The 14,173-nt window shown below is 42.4% G+C and overlaps 1 protein-coding gene across 1 annotated transcript in view; it reads right to left on the bottom strand.

The window, feature by feature from the left end:
• Nucleotides 1-10,586: 10,586 nt before the first annotated feature.
• The window catches only part of nedd9 (neural precursor cell expressed, developmentally down-regulated 9), a 37,512-nt gene continuing 33,925 nt past the window's right edge, over nt 10,587-14,173 (bottom strand). The window contains exons 5-7 of the mRNA XM_085445146.1: nt 12,708-13,883; nt 12,470-12,559; nt 10,587-11,492 (exon numbers count right to left, since the gene is read on the bottom strand). Of these exons, the coding sequence (XP_085301272.1) occupies nt 10,947-11,492; nt 12,470-12,559; nt 12,708-13,883 (1,812 nt within the window). The 3' untranslated portion in view covers nt 10,587-10,946. The remainder of the gene's footprint in view (nt 11,493-12,469; nt 12,560-12,707; nt 13,884-14,173) is intronic.

The following is a 14,173-nucleotide window of genomic DNA, read 5'->3' as shown; positions in this document are numbered from 1 at the left end:
TGATTCAAATTAAACCTTAAGATGTGTTAAAGGACTGATTTTAAAGCTCCATAGAGGGCTTCAGCTTTGCTGCAGAGCCTGCAACAAACTGTGCAGCTGGTTTGTTTTTAAGAACAGATGCTAAAAGACAGTAAAGAGACATGTCCTTCCTCCAGTGAACTCCTCCGTTAACCAGTCTCTGTAAAGTGTTTTAGACTCTGCTGGAGGATTTTAAATTGCTGCCATAAATTACTGTCCACGACCTCAATGCAGTGAATTAATGCACCGCATGTTTAATCTACAGTCTGTCAAGCTCCAAAAGACCATTTTATTCTATGACAAGGCTTAATCTGTTTCAGCCACAGGGGTCATTAGCTTATTCCTGGATGCTCACACAATGACTTTTACTGCAAACGGGCTGAAAGCGAAATTATAAATGAGCCATGATGTTGTCAGAAGGAGCTGAGCACACGTGAAGGGTGAAGCAGTGAATGAAGATGTGTCCTCACGCAGTGTTGTTCCTGCACGCTTTTTCTGCACTTCACTGATCCTCTTTGTGCAGTCATGACTGTGCATTTAAAGCACCAAGAGCACAGTGATGGAAAGTAACTAAAAAGATTTCATTAAGTAGTGAATTTCCTCATTTTTTTTCCTGCATTTGAGTGTAATTTCATTTGTTTGATTACTAATATTTACATGGAAGGTAACTGCTAGTTCTTACTGCACTGCATTAATCAGACATCCATGCGCTTAACAGCTTATCCACTTCAGGGTTGAGGGGACAATAGGAGCAGAGTACTCCTAGGACAGTCTATGGACAGTTGGCAGTCTATCACTGGGCCAAAATAAAAGCAATAAACGGATAATTTTATAATTATTAAAGATCGAGGAAGGATATAAAATAGTGAAGAATGTAAACATCTTGTAAGGTATATCCTTCCCTTTCATTTTAACACGTTTAAAAACACTTAAGGGGAACATTTAATGATGAGCATATATATTTATTCAGTTTTATTTCTATAGTGCCAAAAATCATTTCAAGTGCTTTAAATTGTATGCTAAAGACCCCATATGATTGGAAAGAAACCCAGCAATCAGATCAAATCATAATCAAATCAAAATTTATTTATTTATATAGCACATTTAAAAACAATAGTTTCGATCAAAGTGCTTCACAAGTTAGGAAATAAATAAAATGAGACAAGTGATGTGCCCCTTTGAGCAAGCACTTGGCAACAGTGGGAAGAAAAATTTCCCTTTTAACAGGAAGTAACCTCCAGTTCTGGGAGAGGGCAGCTATTTGAACTTGCTGGGGATTTATATCTTTGTCTTTCTCCTTTATTGACGGGGAAAGACGAGAAAATACCAGAAGAGGGAAATGTCGAGATTGGGCAGAAAATGAAGCAAAACTGCAGTTCCTCTGGTGGCCAGCAGGGGCCGACTCCAAAGGCAAGTCAGTCCCTATTGACTCACATGTTAAAATGTCCAAGTTAGAGCAGCAGAAATAAACTCAAGCTCACTGCTCATTTTCCCCTTCATATCTACTGTATGTGTTGGTTTCCTTTGTAACTCTTAGAATTATGGGTGTGTCAATGTAGTGTTCAAGTTCGCTTTATTTGTCATTCTAGTCATCTTAAAAGACAAAGAGATGAAATTATGTGTCTCACAGCCCAGGTAAGTGCAAAATTGAAAACCACCACCAAACAAGACAGAACAATCCATTAAAGAAACAGTTAAAGGTCATAAAGTGTAACCAGTACCTAATTTAAACAGTAATAAAATCGAGACATAAAATAATAAAATTAAAAAATAGACATAAAATTCTATAGATTTTTTTTGGGGTCTTTTGGAGCATTTTTAATGGAATTATCTGAGAAATATTTTGCTTGCTGTGCTGTTCATTCTGCCAACAGCTTCTCCTCAAAGCCTCTCTTTATGAAGCAGAGGTCTTTATTAGCAGGTGTCTGCTGCAGCCGTACAGTTCATGGATGCAGCATGCTAACCAAGCCAGTATAAAGGACGGCCATGGCTACTGTTATGCCACCCATTGGTTAATGAGCTCAGCCACGAGTTTTCACCATGACTGTCCTGGTGTTTTTAACTCACACATGATGGAATGGAAAGCCAGTAAAAGCCCTGAGAGTTACTGGACAATTCAAGGTTTGTTGAAATGTTAAAAAATAAGATTTTTAAAACTGATTCTAAAGCTAACAGGACGCCAGAGTCTCTATTTGTATCTTACAGTCAAAGCCATTGGACTAGAGTATTGTTAATCTTACTGTCCCCAACACCATTAAATAAAAGCACCAGTGGGAATGTAACTGAGTACATTTACTCAAGTACTTTACTCACTTTCAATGGACTTGTACTTTAAGTACTTCCATGCACTGTATATTTTTCTGTACACTGTACTACTTATTTTAAAACTTTGCTTTCCTTTTAGTTTGATTGAGCTACAGGGCAACTAAAATTATAACCAGCTGCAACATAAAGAGATACAGACATCAATAATTATAACCCAATAATATTATGGACATGATTCACTCATGTGAAATGATACATGAGGTACTTTAGCTACTTTTTAAAAAATGTATTATTTATTTGAATATGCAACCTGTGAACTGTAATGCTACTTAAATATGATCATAACTTTTACATAGGTGCTAAATACTTTATTTTACTTTGCAAATTAACTAATCGTCATAAGATCGGGTTTAGATTCTTATGCAGCTCCACTTTTCAAGAATAAATCTGCATTAGGAACACCAATTAAAAAAATAATTTAAAAAATACTGGAAATTGCAGGAAGCCAGCGAAGACCTTTTAAAATCTGAGGGCTCTCTTCCTGGAATGAGTTAAATTATGTGCAGCTACATTTTGGTGATTTAAAGATAATTTATTAATAAAGGTCAAATATGGAGATTCAAAGAGAAATGATTGTGACTGGGAAGCCCCACTTTGATCGTACGTGGGCTGGACCACTTAAACTCCAACTTCTGTCAGAGTGAAGAAGTCTAACCACACATTTAATCAATGAGAGATCTTAATATAAGACAAAAGAGTGCAATTTCAACTGTCTCAGGTTTTCTAAGTCAGCGGTCTCCAACCTTTTTTGCGCCACGGACCGGTTTATGCCCGACAATATTTTCACGGACCGGCCTTTAAGGTGTCGCGGATAAATACAACAAAATAAAACTAGTACCGGTACCGAAAAAAAAGAAGATTTATTCATAACACACGTGAAGAGACCCAGGAAAACTGAGTTAACGATAAAAACGATAACAAAATAACGCTGAAAACCGATAAAAACCCCGAAAACCATACATTTCACACCTGAGCCCCAACTCTCACGGCCCGGTACCGGTCCGAGGCCCGGGGGTTGGGGACCGCTGTTCTAAGTGATAAAGAAATGCCTCTGTAGTAAATTAAAGTAATCTGTCAGTATGACTTTTGGGGCTTAAATTCTGAGACGTTTGTGTATAAAATGAAAGAAATCTATCATTTAATTACTTTGGTGCATCGTTAATGGGAAAAGTAGGAAAAGCCCCCGAGCCTTATGCCCTTTAGCCTTAACCCATGCCTGGCGACAGGTTTCTGTAACGTTTCTTTAAACTACCATAACTCTTGAACAGTTTGTGCAATGTAAAAAAATTCCAACGGATCCTGAAAACAGGGATATTAGAGGCATTATGGTAATCCCAAGCACCGCGTCACAGCAGCCCCGGGAAGATGAATGTGGAGAGAGAGCATTTTATCAGACATTTTGGTATTTTTTTGTCATTTTTTAAATATTCTTTTATTCTTTCTCTGTTTTTAGCGTTTCATGCCATGTTTTTGTTTTTTTAATTCCATATATGAAATGTCACCATTAGCAAACATACACTACCCAGCCCTCTTCCAACCCCTGAAAAAGCAGGGCTTTGAGGGATTGTAGAGCAGAGTGGGTTTATGATCCACTCAGGAAAAATAAAGGTGAGCACAAGTGTCAGCAGTCCAGCGCAGGCCTTCGCCTACAGCTTTGGCAGGAACTGTTTTTTGGAGCTCTACCAGGGGGATTATTTATCAGTCTATTATTCATGTAAGTTCTGAGGGTCTTATTCCGTAAAAACGGTAACATTTTAATTTTGTTTTTTTATGTTCTTAATCGCTGATTACACTCTTATAGTATACAGCAAAACATATAGAGCAAAACAACTTCCAGATGTTGAAAGAAGTAATTGTCCTGAAAAAAAGAGACCAAATCTCATGCTCTCAGCTGATTTTTTTTAATGACAGTTTTACAGCTAAAACAAAATCATTCCAGGCGGCCTGCTGAAGATGATCGGGGTTAGCAGTTTGCTGGTGTCACAGAGTGAAGGAGCTGAGGGCTGCCCCCTGCTGGTCACTGGTGGCCAGGAAACTGTTTACATCTTCAGTTGCTAATGAAACAGCTTCAGCTTTCCACCCAAATATGGTCACTTCTGGTTTCAAGAAGCCGACACATCTGCAGCTGAGATGCACTCCAGAAATACAGCACTGAGGTCAGTGTGGCTAAAGACTGAATATTTTTTCTACCTGTAGGAAACTTCAGAATGCTTCATCCACTGCCGCAAAGATCATGATAAACCTAATAAAGAGGAAATAATCTGGATTATTTAGAGTAAAGTAGCTGAATGACACACTGGGTTATGCATGAGTCACATGCCGAGAATCTGCGCTGGATGCAGGTAAAGTTAAGAAACCGCTCTCACACTAAACCGACTTTGAGGAAAACCTTCGCCCTTAGCTGTGTTGGTAACGCTGATGCCACATCTACCTCAGATCTGGCTGATGACGTCTCTGCCTGCAGCTGGGGCACAAAGGGGCCCTGCTGAGCGAAGAAGCTGTAATTTCAGAGCCTGCAAATACTTCACAGGAAATGATTGTGGTAAGCCAAGGAAATGACACCAACTCTGCAACTCTCCTCTGTAACTTATAACGCGAGAGCCGGGCTTTGCTCTCTGCTCCTGTTGTTGGCTGCAGGTACTGCACGCCCCCTCTCTGATGACCTTTCACCCCGTTTGCTCGCCCACGGTTTGATCGCTCTTCTCCTGCACATTTCCATCTCGGCGGCCCAAACACCTGTTTGCTGTTTCTCAGCTCGGCCAGACGATATCTCATTCGGGATCGTGGAGACGTCTGCCCCGGGGAGCTGATGGAAGTGCAGCTTCTGCTCGCTCGTCTCTGCAGCACCTTACGTTGTTGTGCAACTGCAGTGAACCAGAGACAGTCATTTATAAGATGTCTGGCTCGCTGCCTCTGGTCACAGAAGCCGCCGCCGCTGCTGCTGCTGCGTCCAGGACTGTGTGTTCTGGCCTGAGTGGATGAATTAGAGCTGCCAAGACCAAAATAACTCATTGATTCACTGAGCTCTCCCTGGGTCTGAAGCATTAACATCACCCAGAAGCTATTTCTCTCACTTGTTTGGAGCCGCAAGTCGTCCAGAGGTACCATTATCCAAGCCCGGCGAAGGCAAAACGACTAAACAAAGAAAGCTGTGGAAGCTAGTGATGGGTCGTTCGCGAACGAAATGGCTCTTAGAGCCGGTTCTTTGACGTGAACGACGCGAGCCGGCTCCTTATCGCGAGCCGTCACGTGTTTTTTTTTTTTGTGTTTTTTTTTTTTTCTTTCTCTCAGCCTCTCTCTCGCACTTTTTTTCCGCTTCACTCTGCACGCGAGCCTTGTGCTTTACGCTGGGCAGAGGGGGGAGGGGCGGTAGTTACACTCAGTAGCACAGGAACAGAGCCAGAGAGAGAGAAAGAGAGGCAGGGACAACAACATTAGAAAGGTATAGTAATCATCCACAACTATTTTCGGTTGCAGATGATAAAGGATTCAGAAAGTTTATTCATGCAGGCCCATATGACAGAGAATATGCATGTTCTTTTTGTTTTCATATTATAATTTATATTTAATTGTGTTGTGGTTTGCAGTGTTTTGTGTTGTTTTCACTTTAAATTTGTAAAAGAAAAAAGCTGAAAATTTAAATAGTTAAAACTTGAAATGTGAATAGTTGATTTTTGTATTATGTGATTTATTTATTACATTTTATGTGGAGTGAATAAATAAAAGTATATTTACGGTGATCCCTAGAGACAAAGCACATACAAACTTCAAATCACGTACGAACTCTGAAGCATGTACAAACTCCAAAACTCCAAAACACGTAAAAACTCCAAAACACGTACAAACTCCGAAGCATATAAAAACTCAGAAGCACATAAAAACTCAAAACACGTACAAAAGACAACAGAAGTGCTCCAGGATGCTGGGCGCAGTGTTGAGCCTTTGTTATCTTGTGGCTACACAAGCCAGCAAGTACCAACGACCGGATTTGGTGTGTGGTAGTAACAGGTAAATGAACTTTTTTTTAAATTATTTGAATATATATGAGTGCCTGTGTATAAATACACAAACAATACACACATGCTTTCAATTGTGTAATTTAAGTGATCTAGTAGCTCTGCTTTGGAAGTTCAGTTCATGCTAGAAATGTGTTTTGGAGTTTGTACGTGTTTTGTCTCTAGGGGCCACCACTTTTTTTACGTTAGTAATTCCTTTTGTGCATAATTTTATATTATTGTTAATAATAAATTAATTAAAGCAACAAAACAACCTGAAGAGCCGGTTCGGAGCCGAAAGAGCCGGCTCTTTTTAGTGAGCCGAACCGAAAGAGCCGTAAATCCCATCACTAGTGGAAGCTAAAAGAGTTCTTACATTTTTAATTTCACGTAATAGACTTTTTTTTTTTTAAATATATGAAAATGTAATTACTTTTTTTTTTAAAATATAACAAACACCAATCTGCCAAGAGATTAAAAGCACAGGTGAAGTGCATAATTCATCTTGTGTTACAATTCAAAGGTATGCTACGGAAGAGGATAAGGGCCACTGGAAAAAAAAATCTGAGAAAAAAAGTCAGAATTCTGACTTTAATCTTAGGATTCTGACTTTTTTCTCAGAATTCTGACTTTTTTCACCGAATTCAGGAAAAAAAAAAAAAAGACGTTCCCACTTTTTTTTTTTTCCCAGTGGCCCTAATCCTCTTCCGTAGTATGCAGGGAAAATCGGGTGGATGTTAATGTTAAACTTAACACTTGCCAGCTGTCTTTGAAGCACCTCTGGGCACTTATTTTGGCAGTTTTATTTTCAAGCATTTTCCTAAATTAACTTGAATTTTAATGGTGACCAGGACATAAAGACAACACCTATAAAATCACCAAATTTCTAAAAAAAAGTCTGTTAAAAAGTTGCCGATTTCACCTTACCTCTAAATGCCACCTCCAAATATGACTAAATAACAATGGACTTTATATCAAAGATAGATGTAGCCACCACCTCTTTATTTTTGTAACCAGATGAATCGCCCCCTGCTGGCCACTACAAATACCGGAAGGCATGAGACGCAAAATCTGCTCGGGCAACAGTTTCGGCAGCAGGACAAAGAGCTCAAGTTTCTGACTTGGCTTTCACTTGTTTATTGATTTCACTTTATAAAAATAAAATTGATAAATCAACAGACATAAAGTGTCTTTTCTTATGCAGGTAAACAATAGTTTATAGTTAACTTTTGTGGTATTACTAAAGTAGTAAAGGCAACAAGTATAAATACTTAGGTTAGATTGTGGTCTTTGTGCGTTCCTGTGAGTTTTACTTCCTCGCTTTGTTGGCTCTCTTTGGTAATCGTCTGTCCCACCTGTGCCTTCTTCCACACCTGTTCCCTCTCTGCTCTCCTGCGTCCACTTGGGATATATTTACTCCTGAGCTTTCCCTTGTTTCCAGTCAAATAATCTTGTTACTCTTGCCTGTAGGCTTCCGTCCATTCCTTGGTTTTCTTCAGTTTTGATTTGTTAGCGTCTCTGTTTTCCTTTTGTTTCTATTTTAGACTTTTGTCTCAGTGTGTGGATTCAGACCTGAATTATAATTGCCTAATTTTGTGTTTTACTTTGCATTTGAACCTTAGTATGTCAGATATTTTTAGATGTTATAAAGCTCAGGGGTGCACATGAGCTTGAAAATCAAGTTTTCTACACTATTTATGATCAAACATTCAGATTTGCAGAGTCATATATTTTTGGATCTAAGGACAGCCACCGCTGTGCTTCAGGTGAAATGTTTTTGACCTTTTCAGCATGGATTTATTTTTCAAGTTCAAATAGTCGGACTAAAACAGCTTCTCTTTTTCCAGCCAGGCTAAAAACTTTGAGCCCCTTTTTTTTCTTCTCTGCCTTTGTGGGGCAGATTAACAGAGAGCACATCTCTGCTGTGGACAGACTCATTGCACCCTGCCTGCAAAACGGGAACCTTTTTAAAAGTCATTCTCCTCTCCCTGGAGAGCGCAGAGAGGAATGCAGTGAATAATAAAAACAGGGAGATTGCCTGTGAGTGCCAGTCTGTGAGAGCAGCGAGGATTTTTTAATGAGATTCTGAGATTGGAAGCTGAAGGGGGAGGCGGGAGTTTTGCTGTGCTCATGGACATCTCGCCGTTACGCAGTTCCATCTATCTATAGAGCAGCTACCCCTCAGGGAGCGGTTATAGTCACTCAGACTATAATGAAACACAGCGAAGAGGAGATGAGGAGAAAACAGAGGCTGTTTTCAGCTCTGCCGTTTATCTGATCAATTCACTGCACCTTGAAGCAGAGAAATGTGCTGCAGATTAGCCGGTGGCTCAGAGAGACGATTCTCACGGCCCGCACAACATCTGTAGCAGAGTCTTGTCCTCTACTCACCCTCATTACTCTTTGTGTCACGTCTAATGCGCTACAAGCAAAGTGAAGAATAGTTTGGCTCCTTCTCCACCTGCCCAGTCCCGCTCAATGAAATCCTCTCAGCTCTGTGTTTAATGTGATCAGATATGACTTAACGATGAGACAAGCATGCGATTGGATAAAAAAATCAACCAGAACAATAACCTAAGGTGAGATTTTTATATTACTTAAACGCTGAGTCACGCTTCGGATGAATGAACCCTTCATCTAAGCGCTCAGTCTAGATCCTGGAATGATTAATCTACACCTTAAGATCCTTCTGTTAGTGTTTGCTCCCCATCAGTCTGATGAAGACTACGAGAGGCCGTTTGAAACAGTAGTTTCAACAATAATGCCTTTTTTCAGGGTTGTTGCACACCACCTATGACATAACCACTAGCTGGGCTTGCTGCAGAACGGCAGAAATGTGTCGCCACTCAGACAAAACCTCTGCATCAGTACTCAATGAGGAGTAAAACCAGTTGAAACCAGAAGCAAAGAAATCAGTTTTCCTCCGTATCTCCTGTGAATGTCTGAGCTCTTATGCTGATATTAGTGCCAGACTTAGTGCCGCTATGCTGGCTTACAAAAATCAAGAGGTGCATGACACCAAGGTGCACCGGCAGTTGTTTTGGCACTTTTGGCCACCTTTAGACAAGGACATGACCTTCAGTGCTGCAGATATAGACCATGAAACACAACCGAAAGCCTTGGAAAAAGTCAACATACACTGTAGTTGACGGTTAATGTGGATGTTTTGTTTTTCTAGTATTGGGCTATACTAGTGTAGCTTTGCATAATTCACAGTTAGAAATAATCCTGACTGAAAGACACTGTTTAAGCTCCTCCCCCTTTAAAGCCAGATTTCTACTGGCAGGAGGTCTGAACAGCAGGTGGGTGGTGCTTGTGTGCATTATATGGCCATATTTGGGATATCCCCTTTCAGATGTCATATAGAGTCAATAGTATAACATTTTTAGATCAGTGGGAAGGCGGAGCTTTTGGCTCACAGGGATTATGCAAACTGACCATGTTTAATATGAACTTCCACAAATGTAGCAGTGCATATGTGACAGAGAGTAAGGAAAGGCTCAACAGATCCACAAACTGTTTATATGGAGCAGGTAAAATTATGTCTATGCACGAATGTCTTCAGGGGAATGTGACTGGATAGTTTCTTAACTATCTGGTATTCCTCTGTAAGACTTTGAATCAAGCAATCAGCTGAGGAAGACAGTGAGATGTGGCCGAAAGCCCAAGAGGAGCTCAGCAAACAGGATTTATGTTGTAAATTTCACTTCTGACCTTTGAAATGAAAAAGCCGCCTTCAGCTGCTTTCTTATTCACAAGCGGTCACCACAGCAGGTTGCTCCGCATGTTTGATTTGCTGTGGTTTTTACACCGCACGCCAACCCCAAAGATGCAGGAGCCGCGTCCTCTCCCGGGACCTTAGGAATTTTAAACTAAATGTGTGCACACCATCTATTACCATCAGCCGACGGAGACCATGAGATGTATTGTACTGTAATATTTTTAAGCAGCTTGGCATAAAACTGGAGCCAGTGGTGTCTATTGATCAATACATGGACACAGTAAACACCTGAAGGTTTTTTCTATGCTCACATATAAATCTTATCATCTTTGCAACAAATATCATATTTGACATGAAAATATATATATTTTTTAAGAAAATATCACTATTTATCATCCAAACCCCTCTGACTGCTTCACTTCTTGGACGACATAAGGATGACAAACCCCTGTGGTGAAGAACAGTCCTTTACTTTGTGGAGAGCTCCACACACACACACACACAGACACACACACACGGACACCGACTTGATTTACAAGGAACTTTTAACTGTCACATCCAGCAGGAAGACACAGAAACGACACTCTACAGTTATAAATGAAATAACAGGACATCTCATAAGGTGCTTCATAATATGCAATGGGAATGTTATGAAAAATGTCCACATGTTCCTACAGAGGCACCAGTACTGCATCTATATGTGTCCATATCATAATATAGAACAATGTACATAAAAATAGAGCAAATATTTACAGAACACAGACTATTTACAACATCTTAAACGGGCTTAAAGATGGAGAGCGACATACATATACTGCAAATATATATATATATTTTTATGGCAGATGTACAAACGGAGTGATGTGCAGGAGCCATGAGGGTGAAAATCACAAATTAGCCATCTGCAGCAACTGTTCTTTAAACTGCTGAGCGTGGTGCGACAGGTCGGTGACTCTGTCCACCATCTCCTGGATGGCGGCTGTGTTCGGGTAGTTCAGGGCGGCCGCTTTAGTCGCGCACACCACCGTCTTTAACAGGTCGCACAGCACGTTGCTCGAGTTCATCACCCTGTTTGCCACCTCAGGCACCGAGGCCTGCCGGGACAGCGTGTCCCCGATGAAGACCAGTTTGTGGGCGCTGAGGATCACGAACTTGCTGTGTGCCACGAAGATGCGGGGGGGCTGGCCGGCGCTGACGCAGCCGAAGAAGGCGTCCACGGCGCTGAGGAGCGTGACGAAGTGCTGCTCGCACTGCTCCGAGTAGAAGCTGAGCAGCTGGCGGTCCCGAGCGCACAGGTGGGCGGACGGGGAGAGGGAGGTGGAGGAGGACGAGGAGTCTGAGGGCGGCGCCGAGTGTTGGTGTGAAATCCACTGCGTGATGTCGTTCTCCACGGGTTTGCTCACTTCCTGCTCCAGCTTCTTGAACTGATTGATCTGTAGAAGCAGTACAGATGTGAGGTCAAAGGGCAAAGGTTTAGCTTTAAATACACATAATTATTTATAATGGAAAATATTTGAAGTGAACATTTAAAAAAACATCAGGTTTAACCCACAGATTAAAAATGGGGGCAGAAAAAGATCAACAGAGTTCCCTTTATTAACCTGACAGAGGGAAGTATAAACACGTTTTGGAGGAAGGACGCGTGTCTAAGCTTTGATTGCACACTGATTGTTCATTTCATTTCAAAGCAAACATGTTTCCCATTTGGCTTATCCATTTTCTTAACCACTTATCCTCCGGTTCAGGGTCACAAGGCCAAATTGCGTTTTATAAATATGTAAATTTAAGCAGAAAAATCAACATAAAAACACTTTCCTTTTTGCAAAGCATTTTATGGCTTTTCTCCTTTTTAACAGCAAACTTTTGCTGTCTTAAAAGTATCAAACTGAGTCTCTGAGAAAATGTTTAATGTTAAATTTACTGGAAAACGCTGTTACTTCGAAGAAATTAGAAATTAAATGACCAAAATGAAACAGCCACCCTTTACATTTCATCCTAAAAATGTAGAAGAAATCAGTTTCACACCAACAATCCCACCACTGCTGGCTGCAACTCCACATCCACAAACGCCTTCGTATGAAAATAGCACCACGAGATAAGTAAAATAAACCTAAAACTCTAGACTCCATGTTTACATTTGTACGGCAGCATTTGTTTTATATATTTTTGCACATGTGGGTCACTTCAGGGCCGTGACCGCTCCACCTTGTAATCTGACGCTGGCCTCCATCGAGAGAATGATGTTAGAATCAGATCTGAGCGCCGAGGTCTGCAGAGGCCTTCGTAAGAACCTCGAAGGGCCCCTAATCGCTCAGTGTTATCATCTGTTTTGTTTAAGACTGCGAGGTATTTCACTCCCCCGCACAGTGTGCGCTCCACCTGCGAGGCCCAAACAAACACAAAGCCTCACCTGTTCCTGACCCAGCTGAACTTGACTCTGCTTGATTATGTTTTCTTTCTCCAATAGCTCCTTCTGCTGCCGTTCAAAGTCTTCTTTGCCCTGAAGGGAGGTAAAAAAATGTTTTAAACAGGGTGAGAAACCAGACTCACGTAGGTCTGATCTTTGATACACGACACATAAATTCTTATCTGTTGGGTAAAGTCACTTAAAGTAAATAACTCTACTAACTGTGGATTTAATTGTTTACCTGCAAATGTACATAATCGTAGTCCTCCATCCAGCTTTTCACGCACTTCTCGCTATTGTTCATGTTGTCCTTGTCTGGGGTCGAGGGCACGGGGAAAGGTTTGGTCTTGCCCCCGTTGTTGTCGTTGTCCGACGAGGGGGAGGTGAGCGGGTGGATCACGTTCTCGTCAGGCGTGCTGCCCACAGAGAAAGATCCGTCCACATGCGTCCGCCTGAACAGCAGCTCGGCGCTGCTGCCTATCGTGGAGGCCAGCTGCTTGGCGTCGTCGGGAACAGTCCTGGAGACCATGACGAAGCGGTCCAGGTCGTCGGTCTTGTTGTGGTGCCTTCCAGACGAGGCCAGGGTGTTAAGCGCCCAGCTGCAGTTTTCCAGAGCTTGGTAGATCTGCAGAAGGATCTGCTGTGAGTCCTCCAGGCGTCCCAGCTGCCTTCGAAGCTTACTGTGCAGACTGTTGTCTGACAGAGACGTAGCGTTCACCGCGGCACCTCTGCCAAACACAATGAAGTCTCCCAGACCGGCCCGGACTCTGTCCAGAACTGTGCGGACGTCGTTGGCGTGGCGTTCCATGAAAGGAAAAGTCCTCCAGTGAGGGGAAGCTGCCATTGAATGCAAATTCCCGACTGAGCTGTCCACTGCTTGCTGAAGGCGGTACAGCTTCTGGATGGCGGTGTCCACATCCAGAGCGAGGCGGCCCTCAGAGCTGGAGCCAGTGGAGGACGAGGAGGTGGACATGCTACTGCGCGTGCTGCCCGTGCTGGAGAACGACAAGCGGTTCACGCCGTCCGTCACGTCCGCTACTGCGCGAGCATCCTGAGCGGGGATGTCGTAGATGCCTTTGCTGCCGTCTCTGTCGGCGGGCGAGCTTCTGTGCTGGGAGGTCTGCATGACCCGCGGGATGTCGTACACGTCGTTGCGAGACCCCGCCCCTGAATGAAAGGCAGGCGGTGGCACATCGTAAATGCCTTCATTGCCGTTGGTGTTCGGGTGCGGCTGATGAGCCGGAGGCTCCACGTTCGGTGGGAAGTCGTAATGTGACTGCGAGCTCTGGGCGGGCTTGGCGAGGACAGGTGGGGGTACGTCGTAGATGCCTTCCTGTTTGCTCTTGAGGGGCTGCGGGAAGTCGTAGTTCCCCTCCTGCTGGGCAGAGTTGGTCCTGCAGGGAGGCACTGAGTAGACCTGTGGGCGAGGACAGTAATCAGACTGTTATTATTTTTGTTAACATGTATATTATTATCAAACAGTGGAGCTTTCACCTAACCAGTGGCCTCACAGGACTATTTTTTTCCTTGTTGTGAAATCCCTGTCATCATACAAAATGCTCTGCTGCACCTCTACAGAGCATTTCATATCTCAGACATTCATTTATTTGCACTATTAGAACTGTGCATCCCACTCTCTTGCTGCTACCCTCCTAAACAGATGTGGAAACACCTGCGATATGACTCATTTTTTTTTCCACCTCCTGC

Source organism: Copadichromis virginalis, linkage group LG22, assembly GCF_057382275.1.
Source record: "Copadichromis virginalis isolate Kocher_CV1m ecotype Utaka linkage group LG22, C_Virginalis_male_GT1.1, whole genome shotgun sequence".
Classification (NCBI taxonomy): domain Eukaryota; kingdom Metazoa; phylum Chordata; class Actinopteri; order Cichliformes; family Cichlidae; genus Copadichromis; species Copadichromis virginalis.
The sequence above is the reverse complement of the archived record's forward strand: the minus strand, read 5'-3'. Positions and strand labels throughout refer to the sequence as shown.